General features: G+C 42.4%; 1 protein-coding gene across 1 annotated transcript in view; it reads right to left on the reverse strand.

Moving 5' to 3' along the window:
• Nucleotides 1-22,822, reverse strand: part of LOC100740704 (heterogeneous nuclear ribonucleoprotein K) — a 62,584-nt gene extending 39,762 nt beyond the window's left edge. The window contains exons 1-4 of the mRNA XM_033320303.1: nt 22,671-22,822; nt 21,173-21,222; nt 6,649-6,764; nt 3,455-3,511 (exon numbers count right to left, since the gene is read on the reverse strand). Coding sequence (XP_033176194.1) covers nt 3,455-3,511; nt 6,649-6,759 — 168 coding nt within the window. The 5' untranslated portion in view covers nt 6,760-6,764; nt 21,173-21,222; nt 22,671-22,822. The remainder of the gene's footprint in view (nt 1-3,454; nt 3,512-6,648; nt 6,765-21,172; nt 21,223-22,670) is intronic.
• Between the last annotated feature and the right edge of the window lie 231 nt (nt 22,823-23,053).

Consider the following 23,053-nt stretch of genomic DNA (forward strand, 5'->3'; position numbering starts at 1 on the left):
AAGGCCGGGGTTGGGGCGGGGCCAGGGCACAAATCATCAACCAAGTTAGACATCACGTCTTTCACGGCTGGATTAATTTTCGCGGCTTAATCTTCTAACCCCTTGTCTCTTTCCATTCTACTTTACGGGTTGCGTGAATTGTTCGTGCAACCCCCATCCCACCCCGAAATTCTGTTTTTCCCCGTGACTATTACGATTGCTTCCTTTTTCGAGTCGCGCGATCGATCGGAGAAATATTTGCAAGGTGCAATGTGTGGTATTATATGTTCTATTAACGTACGTTTCTCGTAAACTCTGCTAGTGAAACACTCGTTGGAAATGGCGACGGTCCGATGAAAATTCTAGCCACGCTAATGGAGAATGAAATCGGTAAGAAAAATGATTTACAAGTGACTGTGAGGACGATCTTGCCGTCTTCGACGGAAAACACAAGAAAATACAACCCCATTGTCCGCAGCGGATCAACGCCCATTATTTCCACGTTGCTGTAAATATTCTGAAAACGGCATTCATTGCCATACCTCACCCCCTTCCCCTTCCCATCGTTCTTTCCCTCTTTCAGCAGTTAATTGACGCCGGCTGAACCTCGAGGCCGATTCTCGCGGCATTTCAATTGCTAACGAAGTCGCTTAAGCGTGGCTAATTAGAGGAAGTTTTAATAATTAACATGCAATTTCGCGAAGAACTCCGGTCTTCCTCCTTTGAGCTCTATAAGCCACCACGTACTCGAATTATGAATCGGCTGGTCGGCGTGTTTTATCACGATCGTGACAAGTGTTAATCCCTTGACTGGAGATTAGTCGTTTTCTCTGACGAATTTAATCCAGCCCTAGGCGACAGGACATTCTCTGATTATTCATCAACCCTTTGCATAACTTCGTTTGTACACTAAACTTTAATGAAAAGCAAGCTTCGTCTTCTTATCGTACCTACTAAACTAAGCGTGTCACGCTTCCGACTTTCGTCCAATTTTCTTCGTTTAATGGACTTTAAAAAAGAAGATTCCTAACCCACTAGTGGGGCGAAAGTACCACCCAATGAAACGATCGCTTGCAAATATTTCTCCGTCCACGCCAACTTGGCGAAATTTTTCTCCTCGAGGTCCTCGTCGACCAGCTTCAACCGACCGACGTAGTTCGAGCATAAGATTCCCTCGTTCGTTTTAAACGAGGGATACACGCTGCAGGGAACTCGTCGCGAAAGGGGACGCAACCAGCGGCGCAACATCGAGCGGACGGTAAAAATGTTCCCCGGCGAAACACGATTATCCCCCGAGATTTTTCTTTCTCTCGCTCCTCGGATTATATACCTCCTGGCCTTCCACCTTTCGGGTCACGCAGAAAGCCGCGTCATCTACGAAACTCGACGAACACGCGAGCTCAGAAGCGAACGAACCGCCTCTGGCACGATTGTACGTACGATCAGGGACAAGATCGAGTGGGGATGGCTGGTTCGCGGTTGGTTAATTTCGCGTTTACTTCATTGCCGCTCAGAATTATTTACTAAGATGACGTTTTTTTATGGGCTGCTCGTTCGATTCTTTCGAGCAAAACGAATACGACGACTGAGAAGCTTCGTGTGCGTTCCTACGAGATACTGGATAAAACTGCAACTAACGAGAGATAAGCAGTTAAGCAATAATTAAGAGTTTCTTACAGATTCCTCCGTGGTCGTTCGCTACATTCTTTGTCCGTTCTTGAAGAGATAAACCAACATGCATAATTCTCAGGTCCCGACTTTTAAATCGATCGAACGCATTCGCTGTGTCGAATCCACTCTATTTTGTCCCTGAGTCTGCGAGTTCTCAACGTTTTCACGTTTTATCGTGTGAAACTGATTCGCTGGTATTGGTTGCTCTTCGTATTTAAAAAGGCACGCGCAAAGACATACTAATGAATCGTGTATACGACGACGGTTTGCTCGATTTTTACACATCGTTCGTTCGGACCTATTCGCTCGATAAGAATGATCGAAACGCGAGCTTCAAGTACGACGATATTCGAGCTCTCGTTTAACTGCTGCTTCGCGCGAAAACCAGCAACCTACCGTACGAACGATCGCTGCAAACGCTTGCAATCGCTGTAATTTCGTTATCTGCGATTCGTGAAACTGTTGAGGGGCTGGCTTCTTCGATTTATCGCGCGCTATGCAACACTAAGTTGCGAACCTTTGCTTCGTCGTGTCCCTCCGATGTTCTGGTTCGTGCGGGGTGAGTCTCGTCGGCGTCTCAAGGTCGGTGGAAAAAACACCGAGGCGAACAATCGGTGTTGCGCAAGAAATCGATCGAGAAACTCGTGAGTGTAATGCCTGTTACGTGCTCGACCGAACCGAACGATCGTGGGTCGTAATTAACAGATTGAAATTCAAATTTAGATATGAAAATAATCCTGCTCAAATAAATTATTATACGAGCAATTAAACTACCAATCGTATTTTACTTTTGCTTGGGAATCGCCAACAGAGTTGAGTTTAGTTTTGAAATAAGCTTTCGAATGAGATTTACACCGTATTGCGATGTATTCGTTCCGATTCATTAGCAACGTTAATTAATCCTTTCGAGATAAGATCGAAAGGGTTGGATCAGAAGGCGTGTGCAACAGGCTTTACTCGAGTCGCATCTTTAATCGATCGTTCAGGGTCGGCTGCGGTTTCACGCCCACGCGCTTTTCTCGGACCACGAGACGCGCAAAGTCATTTTCCAAAAACGGTCGAGAACAGGGAAACAAATGATCGTGTCGGTCAAGCGAACGCAAATTTTGCGGGAAACGAAGGGAACTTTCCAGTTGAAGAAATAAAATGCGTGATGAAGATATTTCGTACGTGTGTGTGTATGTATGTATATACTGCATATCTTTTCTGTCGTATGTGTTAAAAAGGAACGGTTTCAAAGCCTTCTAAACAAAATAATAATAATGATAATGATAATAATAACAGTCTGCTAGATTGGCTAATAAAAAACGGGCTGCTACGCTCGAGAAAAAGAGACAGAGAGAGAAAGAGAGAGAGAGAGAGAAAACGCTGTACCTCGGAGCTAACACGATTCTCGTTTGCACACACGTTGCAGAAATACACTCATCGGAGCCTCCCTAAACATTCCAGCTAATCGGAGAACTCGATCGATCGACGATAGTCACATGGTCGCCTCTAGAACTTCGCACGAGAGATTAGTTAACGAGAACGGAGCAAGAAGCTCGTGAAAATACGATGATTCTCCGCCGAAAATCAAACATTTGATTAACTAAGACTATCCGAAATTATATATCCGCCACGGTTATTTCGTCGTTGAAAATTCGTTCTCACGATCTTCTTGTCTAACATCTTATCTCTTTTCTTTCCAATCGTTTACTCGGCTTCTTCTGTCTCTCGTACTTGTCCCCCGAAACACGGACGAACGATAGAGAGAACAAGATCGAGGGGAACGGAATCGACGGAAACGGAAGAAGCAACGGCTTACCTGACTTCTCAGTTTGGTGATATTCTGGCCACCTTTGCCGATTATCGAACCGGCTACCTGTAACATACAATCGTTTCTTCCATAAAAACTGTCCTTTTAATTCGATATCAAAGCGAAGAATCTCTCGAAAAAATGTACTTCGAGCTACCTTCTGTCAATATTTAATACAGATCGATCCTGCAATATAATCCTGTAATATTGCAATATCGACCACGTACGATCAGCAACATAGCCAATGGCCACAAGTATCGACTACATTATCGATCGTGTACGGGCACGTTTTTACGCGACCAATTCTTTCATGGAATCTCGCGTCAAATAAAATCGAGTATGCTGACTCAAGTTCTCGGCCTCGACACACAGCTACGGGGGATGGAGCAGACGCATGCTCCAATTTCGTTCGTCTCGCGCGATTTTTGTGGGAACGGCCGCGAATCGAACCACGGAGAAGGTCGATCGTTTCTCGATCGGTTGAATGCGCGCCGCTGGCCACGTTCCAGCGATTAACGACGATAAGTTACAACCGCGAGCCGATTGCAACACAGCACGGGCGGAAAACGCAGCGCGCGATAATTACGTTCTCTCCGCGATGGTGAATGAGATCACTCTCGAAAGGAGCGATCCATCGATCGACCCTGACACCGACAGCCGTTTTCGCGGAGTCTTCGATCGCGTGTCTCGGTCGGGCCGCAATCGACATTGTACTCGATCGTTGGTGCGCGACCGATCTCGAGCCACGATCGAACACAACGAGAACGAAATCGACCTGACTGCCGGTGAAATTGACAGGAGATAAATGCAGTCACCAAATGAGCTGCTCCTTTGTACCTCGATCCCCTGCTGGGATGCACGTTTCCCCTTTCTTCGAGATGCAATCTCGGTTTATTAAGACGCGAGATATTGCACGGTGAATTTCGATATGGAACGTGATATTCAACATAGTTTCCTTTTATGTCTCTCTGCTGTGTGTCAAGACTTTTTCTTCCGACTAGTCACAAAGCTTAATATCATTTAAAACGACGATGTTTCGAAAACAAATGACCAAGAAACGTAGAATTGAAGCAATCGTGAATTTTCGTGTTGAAGAAATACAGGGTGGTTGGTATACTGGTGGTAAAAGCGGAAAGGGGGTGATTCTACGCGAAAAAGGAAGTCGAAAATATAGAATAACAATTTTTCGTTTGAGGCTTTGTTTTCGAGAAAATCGAGAAAATCGACTCGATACGCGTGCGGTACGTTATAACGGATATATAACGGTTGTCTCGATGGAAAAATTAAAAAAAAATTTTTTTTTTTCTATGTTTTCGACTTCTTTTTTCGCGTAGAATCACCACCTTTCCGCTTGTACCACCAGTTACCAACCACCCTGTATACAAGTAGAAATTTTTAAGTGTTTTAACGATTAACTTAATATTAGATATATTTGCAAACAAAGTAGTGAAAAATATTTGGTCGTTCTCACTTACACCAAACGTACCTTTTAAGCTTTTTATAAGGAATTCTAAGATTGCAAATGTTTCAGATATTCCGGAAAGAATTTCAAAATTTCCGTCTAACTGCGAGGTATCCCGTCAAGATTTCGTGAATTTTCCCGGAGGAAAGAAAGCGGAAGGAAATCCGATAGCGGTTCGCCGAGCGCAGCGACAATGACCGGAAGAACTCAGCGTTCCGCGATTGCGAACGTGCCGACACCAAGTTACAACACGGTATGGCGAGCCGCTTTTACTTCGCCAACGATGTGTACGCGATCGCGAACAGACCGCTGGAAAATTGTACACGTGGGAAAATAAAACTTGGCAACATCCAGATGTATAGCCAAGCCTTATCTGGTCGTAAGAAACACGGCTGCAAAGACGTATCTTACGCGATCTTATTTGGAAATTCAACTGTGAAGAATATTTGGCAGAAAAGCGTATTGTTCTCAACCGCATTTCATTTGTCGCAGTGAAAGGTAAAAGTGAAAGTTTCTTCTAAAATAATTTCTTTCCAATCCTCGTTACAAACGTTGTCGCCACTTTCGAGATTCTCCTTCCTTCTTCCCTTCCTCCTATTTTCATGACAGTGTATTTCTTTTTATCCGAGATGTATTCTGAAGTTTAATTACGAGCGTCCATATCTTTCCCACTGTTACGAATGCATAGTCTCTTGGATTATTTGGTAATTCTATTTATATTACATCAGCGTAATAAAAATTCATGTATACTACGAAAATGAATTCAATCTGCAATTACTGCTTAACGAAGACACGAATACTTTTCTACTTCGCAATAGCGACGGATTTATAATAAACCGACGGGAAAATCAACACTAGTACTACAACACCTGTCAAAATGACTGGTTTTATAATTTTATTTGAAAATTTCCACTTCGTGTTACATTTTCTTCCTGCAGTGATGCAATGACCTATGTAGCGACAACTAAAGGAACGATACGATAAATTTTACTTTCTTGCTATTCATTCAAAATCAAAATAATTTTGTATCGTGGCTATATACAGTGTCTAAATGACTGGTGCTTGTTAAAGCGTAAAAGAGTCCTACAATCTATCTACCAAACCCGAATTAACCAGTTTCCTCGTTTTGTACAACTTTTTATACGTTTTTAGAATTTTTACTACGTATCGTTCGATATGAACGTATCAATTATCAGAAAAATTCCGGATCGATCATGATGCTGACGCTAGAACATACCAGTCAAAATGACCGCTTTTTACCATTTTATAAATGTGCTAACCCTCATTCAGGGATCATGGTCCCAAATGGATTAACAATATCAAAAATGTACTACATAACATGGAATCCCTTTCGTAAAAAAAGTAATAAATCGATAAATATAAAAATATGTAATTATTACGTATTTTTTAAAAACCAGTCATTTCGACCGATTTCGGTAGAAATAGCTTCGCTTTAACTGTCGGTGATTCTACTGTTAATTATATGTCGATATCGCTTAAAGAAGATGGCCTTCGAAATTTTGTCGAAATCAGAAATTTGAAAGTACTCAAAGCAAAGTCTCTTTAAAAAAGTAGAAAGTACATTACGTAGTTTCTCTCGACTATTTACGTAATCGTTCGCTTCGATTCGCGGATACTAAAATATCGACTTTCATAGAAGATCGGATGATCGATTCATCGACTCAGGCTCGACTTGAAAACTGGTTTCGCAAGATGCGATTTGAAACCGATAAAATCTTACCTTGCTGGGGATCAGAAGACGAAGCTCATCGTCACCCTGTCTGTAACGCTTGTGAGGACTTGTCGGTCCCCCTGAACCTGTCATAGTGCCTGCATCAGCTTCTCTCTTCATTATTTCTGCAACAAAAATATCGATCGACTGTTTAGTACATCACCATTGCGTTATAAATTGTCATACATACGCAAAACGATTGATCGTACCACGGATAAGTTTCCAAAAAATTCATTTTCCCGATATTAGTCGTAAAAGCATGTGCTTACGAAACATAAACAGGCTGAAAAAGCAGAAGATTACAACGTCGAATGCTAATTGCACACTGAATATTCCAATATCTCGAGTTAAAACGTAGAAATCCTTATCGCGATTGAAAGAAAAAAATCCTGTCGCAAGAAATTAAATATTAATCGGGGACAGAGTTTCACACACTTTTAAAACCAACGTTGCAACGTTCGAAGCTAAGGAGTTAATTCTTGCCTACTTATGGTGTGATTGCATTACCCTGGATAATATAACAAAAACTAGCGAAGCGATTCAAGACCGGACGTACGTCACGTGCCCGAATTCACCCCCCGACCGAGAGAAATCATGTTCCCCCTCGATTTTCAGCCACGCACGCGTTCCGGAAACAACAGCGGCGACGCGGACCGCAATTCGTAATAAACCTATAAACATGCTTCGTATTCGCGTAACCGTTTGTTTGCGGGGGGCTGAACGCTATGTAATTCACTGTCCGTTAAATCGGCTCGGTCGGTTTAATGACGTGGATAGCACGGGAAATCGATGTAACTCGGACACATTCGCGATTAAACGACCAAACTATCCCTGAATTTGTTCCACGTTCGTCAACCTTGAACAGTTGGACGTAACAGGTTCGCTGTATAGGTAGTTTCCGCGTGTGCAACGTACTTGGTATTCCCCGTTAAGTAGATCAAAGACCACGATTACGTTAATGTTTTATTTATATACACGCATTTTTTTCTTCTTTTAATTTATGTTATTCGCTGTTCCTCAGCAATGCGATTATAAAAAGCTATTCCACGGATTTATAACATATTTCTCCTTCTGTCGATATCTCACAATTTTTTAATGTTTAAAAAAGTTGAAGTATTTGTATCATTATGATTGACCTGTTGCTTTTTCAGATCATCGCTATCTTTATTGTTTTTCTGATTTATTTAACAGGCCTCTATAACGTATCTATTATCGTAATGCGTACATTTTTTCTACGTTATTTTCCGACACAGTTTTGCGTCATATAGTATAGTGAATAATTAATTATTCCACATAATTCACGATGCGACAGAGAATAAATGTATTTCAGAAATAAGACGAGGAAACAAGTGGCAAGACAGAAACTTCTCACACCGATCAAAGTATGCGAAAATCTCGTACAAAAACACGGATCAGTTACAACGGATTTATATCGCGACCAGCGCTATTAATTCGGCCAAAGCAAACGATATTTCCTTTCCGCGTGCCGTGGAATGCTTGAAGCGCGCGAGTCCCTGAGTCACCGAGATTCATGACGCGATTAGGGCTTCGAAATTGCTTCCTTCCGATCGCCGCGAGCGTCGTATTACCGGCGATAAACCAGAAAAATCTCGCAATTCTGGCAATCGAGAGTACGTCAGATTTCTGTCGCTGGCAAGCGAAATTCCTTCTGCCTCCGTGGAATTAGCTTCTTTGGCTATGAAATAATAAAACTCGCGAGAATCGAGCGGAACAGTGATATCGAATGAAAGTAGGTCTTCTTCTTTGTCTTGCGTTTTAAAGAAATGCGAAGGCACAAGGAGAAGTTCAAGAACGCAGCATGGGACGAGGACGATAAAAACAGAATACGTAGAACGAAAGACGAGACTAGTTCCAAAGTTGAAGAATAATAAAGTTTTGCATAGTCTCTCTTCTGCTTATCGATGCCAAGCATACTTTAATAAAAGTCAACGCCGTATGACATCATACAGAGATGTTTAACTGTGCTCATCCTCTTTGCTGGCAAATTCCAAAAAATATGACGAATTTCAGATATGTTATCGAGTTGCGCGCATCGATTTCCACGAAATGTATTTCAGCATAGACAGCGAATATATCTCCGCAAAATATCATAACCTCGCGACGATACTATCGTATAAAACATATGAAACTCTATATCGATAATGCGTTGTATTGCACAGTTTTAATAAATAATGCTATACACTTTCTATCGAAAAGCAAACACGTGCATTCTACTATTCATAGAAAATAATTGAAACGAACAAACCGAAATCGTCATAAGTCGCCATTTTTACGACGAACACAGTGTGGAAATTGAAAAAAAAAGCGAAGAAACGTCGGGAGAAGGAACGAATGGACAGGACGAATCGATAGTCGACCGGTCGACACGCGACGTTAATAATTTACCGGGGCGATTCGTAGGCGAAGGGTGACCAGCGGCCCGTGCGCGCGATTCGTCGTTTCGATTTCATTGCGGTGATGGGAAGAGACGACGGGAAAAGCGCAAAAGGAACAGGAGGCGGTGGCGTTCGTTCGCGGCTCGTTAAAGAATCACGAGGCACGAAACCTGCGTCACGGAAACCGGCTTGAGCAACAGAATACGCAATCGTTAACGATCGCATCGTTAAAGAACACTAACGGATCTTTCAATTTTGTATATCGTGGAACGTTAACGACAGTGACGTTGCACGCTGTTGACAATTTCCAAAAATAAAGCTCATGTTTCGGGTTTAATCCGACTGGCGATTTTCCACGCAGGAAACATGCATTCAAGTGACTATTGATTATACGGGACTGCGGATAAATATCGTGATCGATGCGACTACAAATAGAGAAGCGTTCGTCGAAAATAACAATTTCAAAACCGACGACGTGACTAAAAGCCACAAACGATTTTGAAAAGCTACGGACTTTGAGCAGATGTAACGATTTCGAAAGCAAAGAGACGTAGAAGATTAAAAAATTACCTGGCTGAAAGGATCCGCAACGATAGGCTCGCGAGACTCATGTTTCGTAACTAATAAATTATTTAATAAACCGATTTCTCGATAGAAATTCATATAAGCCGATTGTAAATTTCTTACTTTGCTATAAATGAAGTTGCAAATATGTATCTGAATCGAGGAAATCGTAGGTCCGATCGGAGTTAAAAATTGCGATGGTATTGAACAATTTGAACCAAGTCATTCGATGAGATTAAAATACTCCAGGGAACGCTGGCACTTTGTTTCCTTTCTTTATATTTTCCAGCGTGTTCGAGGAATGATGAATATTAATGTCTGCGATTCTTCGCGGCGAATTCGTTCGCTTTGACAATGTTGTTTGCCAGCCAGGGTCCCGTTGCCGTGTGAATTTTTCGTTAAAAACACGGAGGCAATTTCCTGCGCTGTCGAACAGCCGGAAACATTTTCGTCCACGCGATAACTCGATCAATTCCCGCCGTCTCGCGTGATGCATTCGATCTCGACGAGCCATTCGATCAAACGATTTCAATCCCCTTCGTGGAAACGATCGGAAAAGAACGCGAGTATGAAATATCGCTGTTGGTTCTCTTTAAGGAACACTCGTGTATCTCCTACTGTGAATTTTTCCTAAATGGAACGACTTTTAAGCTACCCGTTAACATGAAAGTCGCGAGGAAATACACGGCACTGGAGTTACGTGGTGTGACCGATCATGGACCGCTCGTTTCTCCTAACTACAAGATTTATTTTTACTAGCGCCATCGTGTTTTCAACAAACAAGCAGCGTGCGTGACCAGACCGTGTCGTGACACGAACTCGAAAAGACCTCCTACGCTTCTGGTCGTCCGACCATTATCGTAAGGGTGGAACAGGGGGTGGATCAGTCGATCGTTGTGCACGAGGGGCCAAGCGAATGATAAAATAATGGGTCGTGGGTAATTTCCACGTAACGCGTCGATTCCGAAGCACGTTTGAATTTGCCAACATATTTTTCAAATAAAAAATATACGAATTAATTCGAGAAAAAAGAAAATAAATTAAGTTTAATAAATGCCGGTATCTATCTCGCTTTACGATCACAGTGTGTATTCGATTGAAGAGAAAGTCGATTACACGCAGTGCCAATCGATACAATATTTATCAATTATTCAGCAAAAACTCGGTTTATCGGCCTCATTTTAGCGACACGTGCCGTCCGCTCGACCATGGAAAGCCAAAAAGAAAGAATAAAGGGGAAAAAGACAGAGAGGGAAAGAACGTGAAGAGAAAGGGATGAGAAGGGGCGCCATAGAGTCTGCAACGAGGGTAGCGTGAGGCGCCGAAGAGTCCACTGCCGGCAGCACTGCATCGACTAACTAGTCCATAACCAGTCCGCACGCCACTCCAAAGGGTTGCTGGTCTGATATATAGGGGCACAGGATGGAGGGCATCAAAGCCAGGTCGAAGGGGAGACCGCAATTAGGAACTGGGAGCAGCTTAAACTCGCTAAACCTGACGCGGGAATTTGAACTTGATGAACTTTCGACGGGTCTATGAAACGCAACCGCATGTATAGCATAATATCTGCGATTTATACAGGGTGAAGTGAAAGTGATGTGTAACCCTGAGTTTAGATTCTTGTGAGAGGGAATTATCAGAGTTTTACCCGCCAACTTGAAGTTTCAAACTGTTTGATACATTTTCAGTACGGATGTACCGTAAATTGTAGCACAGCTGAAAAGGATGCGGTTTCGCGAAACCACACGTGTTACGCAAAAGTAAATTGAACAATGTAAAATAACAAATTCTCGATATTTTATTTTTTCTGATTTTTATTTCTCCAGTTAAATTACAAATTATTGAAAATTCTCGTTCCCTTTTGTTTCAAATAAATTGTTACTTGTCGTATTAAAGAAACATAAACCGATGATAACGCGTGCCGAGCTTTCACTTTTTCAAACGAATATGATAATTTGCCTGAAGGTAATTATACTTTCGTTGTTTGAAAGAAGCAACTATTTCACGCAAATCCGCAAATATCAGCCAACGAATCCTCGTTGCAAGTCAAACGCACCTGTATTTAATCTCTTCAGCACGAGCGTTGACCGCAGTCGACGTACATCGAATAAGTATGTAAATCATTTGGACAGAAGATACGAAAGATAAGAAATTATTATATAATGAAATTTTGAGAAAACACGGCATAATTTTTATCATTATTTTTGTTATTACTTAAAATATTATTCCACGTTTTCCGTAATGTGTTATTCCAAACGACTGGCACGATTCGCGTTATTCTATTCATCGGAAGAAGCGCTCTGCAATCGTTCTATAAATTCAATAGAATAAACGAACGACGATTATATAGGTCAAACGCAAAGAATCGATTTCTCAAACGAACTTCGTTCGTGCGCCGGGATGCTTCGAGAAACGAAGTCAAGTGGATCGATAGTCAAAGGAATAGATGGAAAGGGGAGGGGCAATATTATTAAATCAGAACAGAACCGAAATATTCCAATTTCCGCGAAAGTTGCACGATAGTGGTGTTCAAGAGGAAGGAGAATCCATGGTACGCGCGGATCGAGAGCCATCTCTTGTCGCGGTAATTGCACTCCCAGTAGTTACGCGGTCCAAGTAATTATTTCGACGTGGCGTAGACGACGGATATCCGAGATAATTGCAGCCAGTGCGACAATGATATCGCGCCCCAAAATTACTCGGTGCCAGTAAAATATGATGTTTGCATGTCGTGCTTCTCTCCCTTTTCTCCCGCTTTCTCCGTCTTCCTGGCGAACCTTGTGTGCCACGGAACCACCCTCCGGCAGATGCTAACAGCCTGATAACCGGCTGTCCTTTTTTCAGCTTTTTCGAACGTTACAACAGAACTACGAGAGACACGATTCGTTTGAATATTCGTGGAAACGGAATAGACTGGGAAAAGTAGGCTTGGAAACATTTTCAAACACGCCTAGTTTCCAAGCATTTTGTCGGAAGAAACGTTAAGGACTTCTGCACACCAGATGTTGACTCTGCAGGTTCGCATCCACTATGTAGCTAGTCTGAGACATAGATCTCTTCTCGGTGATGTTTATTACGTATGAGATTTCTTGGAACGAATTTCGAAAATGTGGATAGTATTACTATATCGAATGGGAAATAGAGAACAAGAAGAGGAAATAAGGGAAACAAGATTGATCGTGGCTGGATTTATCGAATCGAAGTCGAAATGGGACGGCTCTTCTCACGATTCTATGCCGGCTTAACCGGGTCAACGAACAACAAGCGGGCGACATCGCACTAATGCCAATTAAACGAATAAACTTAATTGGTTACGTCGACCTGTTATTTATGTAATGAGAGAAAAACTGAGTTTTGCTTTTAATCAACGAGATGAAAATACGCCATCGCAAAACTTAATTCTCGACTAAACGCTAGTTCCACCGTTACCCGTAATTTATTTAAAGAAAAAGCTACATCTTTCGTTGATTCTAGGTAAAGAGCCACGATTGCACGTTAACGTTGAAATAACCACGATTCCTCTCTTCCATGCGTTTACCTTGCCCGAGTGAACCAACTGTTAAACTTATTACCTTCTTCCCGATTTCCCTGACAATTTGCATCTTAGAAGAGAATAATTGCATGCTAATTTTCCTCGCAACCGCCGACATAAATTATCTATCCTCTTAAGGACCGCCAAAAATTCTCCCTCGAGCAGAATCCTCTGGCGCAATAAACCATGGAAATGCTTAAAACGACCGAATACCGGATACAAACGACGTCAACGACGTGCAAACCGACACTGTCCAAAAAAATCAAGGAAATGGGGGAAAAAGAGGAGTCGTGGAAAATGTGGCAATTACCAGCAGACTGTGGCCATATATTGAACACAGGAGGGACTATAAATTCAAGATGTCCCGACGAAAGAAACTTGTTTACCGTTTTTACCACAGTTCCTCGTCTGTCTCATCCACGTTTATCCACCTCCAAACCCTGGCAACGATTCCCACGGGATTTTCCTTGTAATTTGGTAAACCACTCTCTACCCGTTATATTTACTCTCAGTTGAGCCAACCTTGCCTCGCATGTCGAGAATATGTAATCTTGTTCATGTTATAAACTTCGTCCGACGTTAGTATCGTTTGTCGACACCGTAAAAATTGAACACGTTTATGTGCACTTTATAGATCGATAAACAAAGTCCAAATTTTTTTCACGCTATTAACGCTAGAATTACGGCAGTAATGAAACTGACTATTTCCTAATCGTTCGTAGAAATTTTGTAAATACATTCTTGGCAATCCTCCGCGATTCTTTTTACAAGTACACTGCCGGCTATAAATTATTAGGATAATTATTAAGGATATATTTAAAACACAGCTAATGCTTCCCACTGCTTTTATATCATAATCGTTCCATTATAAATCTATTCCTTATCTGTATAATATAAATACATATTAATTTAATCGGGTCGTAGGTATTTTCTAGTAGAAAATAAAATAACATTCGTTAGAATATTAGAGAAACGTTTGTTCGTGAATAGGTTTTAAATACCGTTAGTACATTCTCGTTGAATGATTTATATCCCAGAAATACAAGAATGCGAAGTGTTTCTGATTTGAAATCCGCATAATTTCATTGCAAATGATTCGATTTGTATCAAAATTATACGAGAGCCATTCCATCGACGTAAACCACTTTCTGATTGAACGTGCGAGATTCTCGCAAAGCGGATTGCGAGAAGAGAAGGAGAATAACAGGGAGACGCGTGTAATATTCGAAGTGGCGGACGAGGATCGAAGGGACGCTGGCAGGTGAGATTACCGGCTTCGGCTGAGACTAAACGGAGTTGGCTTAGAAATTCGACGCTTGACGTCACGCTTTCCATCGGCTTCTTTAAATAGAGTGATCAATGATATCGCTGATTGGACGGCTGAGTCTTTGCTCCAAATACCGGACGAACAGCTTGAGCTTTGCTCAGTGTGTATGAAAATGCAGCACGTAATTACGGGCGTGTATAAATTGGAAATTTGTCCACTCTTACGTGTCGAGTATTTCATATTACGTTGCATAAGAACGTGCGTCGGACAAAAGGAGAAATAAGAGAACGATGTGGGACGAGACAAAAAAGTGTTCGCTTGTCTAGCACGAACTCAATGAGAAAACATTTACATACTTGACGATAACAGAGTCACGTTGAATTTCATTCGTTTCGAGGAACTTAAAAATCCATTCAACGTCTGTTGCTTGGGGAGTTATGTCAGTGGTGATAAGGAATTACAGACTGCGCATTACCGCGTGTCTACGTATCTCGCATAGACGCCAACAGTGTCGTTTCTCTCTTTGCCGCTTATCGAATAACTCGTCAGAAACAAATAAAGTTCTGTCGATATTCGTTCGTTTGGATTCCCCGTCAAACAGAGAACAATCGAAGAGGAATCCATCGCCCTCGCAATTGTGTTTCTGCTTGCAAAGTAAACGGAGAGGATAGAGTGCAGAAATTTGTCGAGGTCAGAAATTTTACAGAAATGCTCGCTTAGAGCGACAAATGATAAAAGAACGGTCGAAAGAACGCACGAACAAAAAAAAAAGAACGCTACGCGGAAGAATCGAGCAAATAGAAAAAGAGAGATCGAGGGACGATGGAAAACGTGCTAACAGCTGAAATCGGTCGAATCAACGGAATTTCTTGTTGGTTTCGAGGAAAGAGAATGGTTTAAAGCAGATCGGGAGAGGCATCGGGGACTCGCACTTTCCGAGCAAATACCGACAGTTATGTCAACAGACAGGCGCGTTAACGCTTGTTAAATGTTTGAGAACGTTTATGCAGCTAGGCAATAAAAGGCGAACCGGTTGTCGGTGCATCGGTGATAATGCAACGGAAGGCTACTGCGGCAAAAACAGACCTGGCACACGCGAACCAATCAAAAGACTCTGCGGGAGTTTTGCGCTGGAATCTGATCGATTTGCCCTCTTCCGATAAATGGAAATGAAAGAAAGAAGGTCGATGGACTGGCTGAGAAAAACCAGTTTGTCACAAGAGCCCAAAGATTCCTTTCACCCGACGAAGAATGAATCGAAAAGCCGGAAAAAAAGACTTTGGACATTGCTATGTAGCTTGCCCTGGAGTTCTCGCTATTGTGGAAACGTGATTTCGTTGAATGAGTGAAGAATATCAGGAAAGAAAACGATAGAGGTGCAAATGATAATATTTGGCGTGGAGAGGTGCGAAAGAAGAATGTTTGGACGGAGCGTTTGAGATTATCGTGTAAACGAAAAATTGACGGCTACCAAAAGTTTGGAGTAGACGTGCAAATAGTTGTAAAAAGACAAAAATTGGAAATCAAGAGTCGGCAAACGAATCAAACTCTTTCGTCTTCGACGCAATACACCTACGTTACGTGATAGAGAAGAATTTGGATGAACGAATTCCACAATTAGACTACTACATCACCGGCATAAACGTTCGTTAATATCAATGTAGAAGAGACTATTCAACGTGTTAACGAGTCTTGGTTCAGCGAATCACTACAAGACAAGATTCGAGCAACTATGCTTTGTGCGGCCACCGTTAATTTCTACGACCAAGGGAAGACATCTCGCCGAGCTTTCATCCATTTATCGTAGTCGCGTATGAAGACGTTCGTTGAATAGTTCCCACACTTCCTCGCGCTCCGAAATTAGCCGACGCATTCACGAAATATCGCCCGTTTGCTCAAACGCGTTGTCGCGTCGTTCAATAATTTCCTAATTAAACGTAGAATATATCAATTCTTGTATCGCAGAAAATCTGTACAAAACTTCCATAAGAAGCTATCGCAATTCACGCAATTAAAAATCTCTGAGCAAGATTTCTATTCATTTACTCGCGGAATAAACGCATCGATGATTACTTAAAGAGCACCATATGGGTTACAAATCTTTAAACAGATATAACGTAGAGAACAGAAAACAAATTTATTTTGTTTGTAAGACAATATCCGATATATTCGATGCCTATAAGGACAATAATATAGACAACATCTATAAGGAAGCTAAAAAGAAATAAAAAGAACAAAAATATTTCTTAAAAATTTGATTAAACGTCTTAATTTCTTCGCAGGCGCGAAGTTCCGCTGGAGCCACTTTGTCGAGCGCATATCTTTCTCGTACGTATCACACGTAACCATAGAGTCAGTCATCGCCGCACGAATATTCGATACAGCCACTCCACGTCCTCGCGCAGATTATTCGTGTAAATGGGATTGTTCAGCGAGCCAGCAATTTACAACCGAGCGAGCAAGTAATCGCCGATTCCTTCCCGCTCCTTCCGATATCCTGGCTCACGTTCATCCTTTTCCCGGTTTGTACTAGCTGAGAAGGCCGGTCAGGATTATTTCGTACTTTCCTCCGTCCTACCGCTACAGCCAGAATCGATTATTTCTGAATGAAATATCGTGATTCGAGTAGCGGCATTCAACGAACCTAGTGTCTGTTTCACTCGACCAAGCGAATACAAGCTTCTAAGTGGGATTCACGAACTTTGAGAACACATTTACCAACAGATTTCGCATTTAGGTGCTATTTCGTACAAGTTTGCGAATACTCGAAATCTTCGTGCAAACGATGATTCGTGTTAGTTAAAAATTCTCTTATTTAACGACGTGTACAAACAACAATCTTCCAAAGTTAAAACGTATATTTTCTTTTCTTTCCTCTCCTCTTTTTTGGGGAGGTGGCGACTATTGAGAGAGAATTTTATCGATGAAATGACGGATCCGAGCACAGGGCAGATATATCGATGTGATCTCCGGTGACTTTGGTTAGAACTCCGATTATATATCGTTATCGACGTTGAAATGTCATCTACGAAGCTAACGCAAACGGTATTATCGCGTCTCTAATCGCATGAGCACAAGGACGATGTAAGCAAACAGGTATATCTGTGTGTCGATGACGAAACATGGAAAAAAGCAGCGATCGATGATATAGACACGAGTGATTCAACGTTCACTGCACGGTAGAAGCAGCATTCTCTGAATAAATGAAAAATTCTTAGGTAATACACGACTAGATAAAGCTTACACCTGCAGAATGAATTATAGCACAAGAACGAAGGGAAGCTGAACGTTCACTATCTTCAACCTTCTGCAATGTCGTGTAACTTAGGAACTATATATTATCTTATTATTGCACTATTCTCTTAACGGCAGTCCATTTATTTGCAGCAATGGTTAATTTCTAGACTTCGTATTGAAATAAAAAGGCTACGATTAATTGTAATTTTTCTACTCGTGAGAAGAACGAACATAGCAATTGTAGAGGATAAAAGTAAAAAGCTTCCAAGATCTCAATGACGTCGGATGAGCATCCACCTACTGTAACAATATACACAAATGGGGTACAAATCCTTATGTATAGGCCAAACTCTGTCATCAACAATGATGTCCAAGACAATCGAGGATGTGCACAATGGGGACAATCTTGAAAAATCTCAAGAAAAATTCCCCTGATGGAAGACTAGAATAGCATAAGAGAGGACAACGACACAAAAGCATCAAAATCTTTTTAAGAATTGACGAGTGCGTAGCCAGCGACTGCTACTCTAATTTTGTCCAGCTTCGCGATGAACAAAACAGAAATCGATATAGCCTGTAGAGTGCGCGTTTGACGACTTAATTATTTCCATGCGACAAGCGTCTGTAACGACGATTTTTCATCTGTCAGCATCCATCCACATTTCCTAGTTCGCGACGGTCCAGCTCCGAAATTAGACTCTATGAAACCGGACCAACCGGAAATTCGTTCCCTGGCATGATCGAGTCACGACTAACTGAGTGGAAATATTTGCAATAGACTAATACCTGTTGGCATTAAAAGAGCCCGATTTTGTCATAAATTGTACAAGAAAGCAAAAGAAGACTAGTGAAAACTAAAATACATATATCGATGAGAAGTAAAAATCGTTTTATTTATTTGCAACGATCGTTGGAAGTCTGCCTCGAGTTACACGGAATTTGTTTGTAAAAAAACAGGAGATAAATAGACAATAAATAAATAAGTAATTTCTTTGATGCTCTTCTTTATTCTTCGAGCAATGTTTGAAATTGCTTACTGTAAGAACTGCGTCAAAACACGATGTAGACATGACTGCGGTAGACATGACGCATTGACACGTCATAGATGCGGTAATTTGTGGACTCTGATGCATACTCCTTGCATGATTTCACGGTTTCGTTTTAAAAAATCATCGCCGTTCTAATTGACGTTTCCTTTGGAATAATCTGTCTCAATGTCACGAAGGAAATCTAAAGAAATTAACGCGGCACAAAACACAGACATTTACGTAATTCTTGTCGCCTGTGTGCATCATGAAAAGGTGTGATACGGAATACTTCAAGTTTTCAGTAGATAAAAATGCAAGACGTATCGTTACATCAAAGTAAAGACGCAATGCTTCAAAGACTCCAAGTTTCCACGTACTACGTAACAGCGTCTTGGTTTTATATCGTACAAAGATGTAGGCATAAAAAGACACGGTGCTACGATTTAAAGAACGTATTAGTTAACGTATGTGACTCTAAAGTAGGATACTCCAAAAATACTTTTACTCGAACGTGGTGTCTACATATTTTCGTAAAATTGTAATTTGTAATTGTAATTTTCGATTTCGTTGTTTTCGCACCACCCGGTACTTTTACTTTCAACCTTAGTTACTTGTCTCAGAGGTAAGTCCGGCGCGGAAAAGGAGGCTAGCGACGAAGCACGATCACCGGAAACCTTTCAACGACGAAGCCGCCCTCGAAAAAGGTACGCTTTCGAGGGCAGGCGCGTTCCTCAGTTCCGTTGCCGAGAAAACCGCGCAGACTGTGTCGATGTCTCGAGTCGATGCACCTGAGATTACGTTAACGGTACGATCGATTTGTATAAACAACACCGCGAAACCATCGAGTACGCTACCGCTCGCGTTCTTTGACCCTGCGTCGAGAACCCTCGAACGCATAGCACGTCGAGAAGGGTCTTTTATCCGTACGCTAACCCTTCCCCTACCCGCGGCATTCCACGCTTAGCCTTAGACTCGAGAAAGAGGATCGGAAGAGAAGACGAAGCAAAGCTGCTACGAGCATGCTCTCGCTACCAAGGTGTAACGTCCTGGTACACCAGTCTGACCACTCTTCTGCTCCCTTTGCCCTCCATACCCTGCCTCCTTTCTTCTTCCTTGAGCCTTCGTTTCGCCTCCTTCCAACTCGACCGACTGTCTTCGCGAAACTTCAAAACTAGCGTTGTCGCTTAGCGAAACGTTTAGCGGATATGTTTCACATCGAAGTACGTAACGTTTAATGTAAAATTTATCGCACGAACTCTTATCCTCGATAAGTAGTAGATGAGAAAAGAAAATGAAGAAGATGTCGTTAACGCAATTTCTTGTCAATTTTACGACTATCTATGTAAATAACTAAATGGAATTTTCCAACTTGGCGATGTGTAACGAACAGGCACGCTCGTTAGCACAAAACAGTTGTCATCTCGAAACACGCGTGTCTCCTCGATAGGTGTGTCAAAACGAAAACTACCGCGTTACAAAAATACCACGAGTGGGTTGAGCTCGCGGCCGATTTGAATTTCATTCAGCTCGACCTCGGTCACGTTTGTTTGCGTTCGCGTAGCACGAGAAATGGCCACGACGTAACAGGCCGTTCACGACTATTCACGAGGAACGAGTTTCCACGTCGAATCAGCCTGCCAGTCACTGACGAACCCTTTTGTGGTAGAACGTCTGATTCGTGCATGGAATTTCACGATTATTGCTTCGAGGCGTACTGCGTTCAGCTGTATCGCGAATACATAACAAATAGGAATATCAAACTAGTAGATAACGCGCAGGATGCAGCGTACAATCGGTTCTCTAAACTTAGACCAGTGATAAAACGTCTGCAACAAACCGCAAGTCTTTTATCGCTTTCTTAAACGGAATGTAAAATTCTAAATTCGCGTTCACTGCGCACATATTTTGTTTCACCATTATCGTTCCGTAATAATTCCTTAATAATGTTATTTGTAACCGCTACAAACAATAACGTTTCTATCTTTCATTTAAAGAATTCAATCGCGTTCGACTGTACCGATTTTCGAAATAAAAAGGAACGAACTAGAATAAAATGTTACACCCGATAAGATAATTTGCCCTCGTGATAAATTTTAGGATTAGACTCTGATGATTTGATCTCGAATAACTTGCCTACTCCGAACGAGGCTTATTTCAAGATCGTTACTCGGAATTAACAATCGTTCGTACAATGGAACGCAGTATTCAATCATAAAGAGTTCGTTTAATCGGACGTTCGTCCAAGCCATCGACACAAACCTGCGCTGCAAAAGGGAGTGGAGAAAGAAGGACATGAAATGCAACCGATCCTCGTTCTTTTTCAGGCTAACCGTATACGGTTCCTGCTTATGACCGCATATAAATCGTCGACGACGATCTCTCGCGAGTTGAAACAGAACGAGGCCGGTCGTCGCCGATTGTCGTCACTGAATTCCTTCAGCCGCGTGTTCCGCATGCGAAATGAAGCGCGGTTGCATTCTTGCCGCGTCGATGCAAAACTGTTACTCACCAATAACGATGTTCGCCGCAGTTGCCTCCGGAATGGATCGGCAGTAAACCCTGCACAGACAAAAAAAGACAAGCGTCGTTTTAATCCACGTCCCTGTTGCTAGAACCCACTGTACGCGAATCAATTCCTTCAGCCTTCTCCTCTCCTTTTTTTCGCCGACTGCACCACACTACGTACGCGCGTTTAAGGCGTACAGTGATACATGGTACTCGAGTTTGCGTTAAAATCGTACAGCTGTCGACAGAAATAAGATAGAGCGATGAGCAAGGTTAAAGTTAGAACGTTACGGAATAAGAGAAAAATAAGGAAAAGTATGACGAACGAGTTTTAAAAATGTACATCGAATTTGACGATTTTTAAGAAGATTGCCGTTTATCCGTCACGATGTATGGGTTTTGACAATGGCAACTCCGTTAAAAGATGTCGAAATTAATATAGATTTTCAAAATCTGTTCGTGACACGTTTCTCTATATTTTCCCTTATTCTATTGCTACGTAATTTAGCCTTAACCTCGAGCAAAATTCATCGCTCTATCTTATTTCTATGGAAAATTCTACACGATTTTGACAGAATCTTGAGCACATTATCCCACTGTGCGGCGCATGGAACGCTTGCTTTGTTGCCTACTGACGTAATACTACGTTCTTTCATCGGTGAAAGTCGCGGTTTCTTCACGTAGTAGTACGTCCCTTTCGCGATGATTGAAAATTCGAATTCTCCTCACTGACGATTCACTCGCGACCTAATTCCAAGCGTACTGATTTTCCCCTGTGCAAAACGCTTTACTGACCATTGACGTAGTTGCACGATCTCTCGTGAAATGCAATTGAAATTGATCGACGATCGACTAACTAACGACACACCGGGGTTCACATAGTTTTCACGGTGCTTCGCGCATCTATGTAAATTCTGCGCAATCTATTTCGGACACGATCGCGAACGTCACTGGCCACTGTTTCTAAGCGTCGAACGCGGGCTTCTTCGGCAGGAATATCACACGCCGGTAGGTCAGCAAAACGTTCGAGCATCCGCGCGTCTCTCCCGTTACGCAATTATTCGTAACTCGATCGACTCGTCGATCGGGCCCAAGGCGCTTCCTCGATGCCTTGAGACTTCTCAGCGATATCGAGATCTAGAGCTCGGTCGTACACTAATGACCGATGTCACACTGATCACAGTTCTCCACCAACAAAACACACCAACACGTGCACGACTGCTAATTAATCCGCCAATCCGACAAGATGTTGTGAACGAGCAAGGTCGTCACGGCGCGTGTTCCTCTCTGCTCGTTCTCTCGTCAACACCGGCAAATTAATACTCTGCCCGAAACGCGACAGAACAAACTGCGTCCGTCCCAATTTCCAAGTTCGAGCGGAGAACACCGTCAAGGTCGAAATACCTCGGACCAAAACGAGAGGAAGAGAGAAAGAGATAGAGATAGAGAGAGAAAGCGGTAAGAGAGAAATCGAGCTAGGTCATGGCCAGAGTTGGCAGTACCTTGAATATCCTTCGATCTTCTGCGACCTCGTGGCACGACCAAGGATCCAAGAGAAACGAGGATACGTGGAGAGTTGGTACGGGTAAGGACCTATGCTAGATGGAAGACAGAACACGAGTAACTTTGCAAAGTGGTGAGCCCGCTTCTTCCAACGAGTAGTTGTCTACTTCTCCTCTGAGTCCCCCCTTCCTCCTACTCTTAAACCATCTCTTTCTCTTCCATTGCCTCCTTCTGCCTCTTCCTTCATCGTGCAGAGGCACGAGTCAGTTTGGTGGGGGGCTCGGATCACGAGGGGGGAGCCTCGTAAGAGAGAGAAAGAGAGAGAAAGGGGGAGAGAGAGAGAGAGAAAGAGAGAGGGAGAGATATCGAAGAAAGACGGAGC

Source organism: Bombus impatiens, unplaced genomic scaffold (genome assembly GCF_000188095.3).
Source record: "Bombus impatiens unplaced genomic scaffold, BIMP_2.2 scf_0264, whole genome shotgun sequence".
NCBI classification, from domain to species: Eukaryota; Metazoa; Arthropoda; class Insecta; order Hymenoptera; family Apidae; genus Bombus; species Bombus impatiens.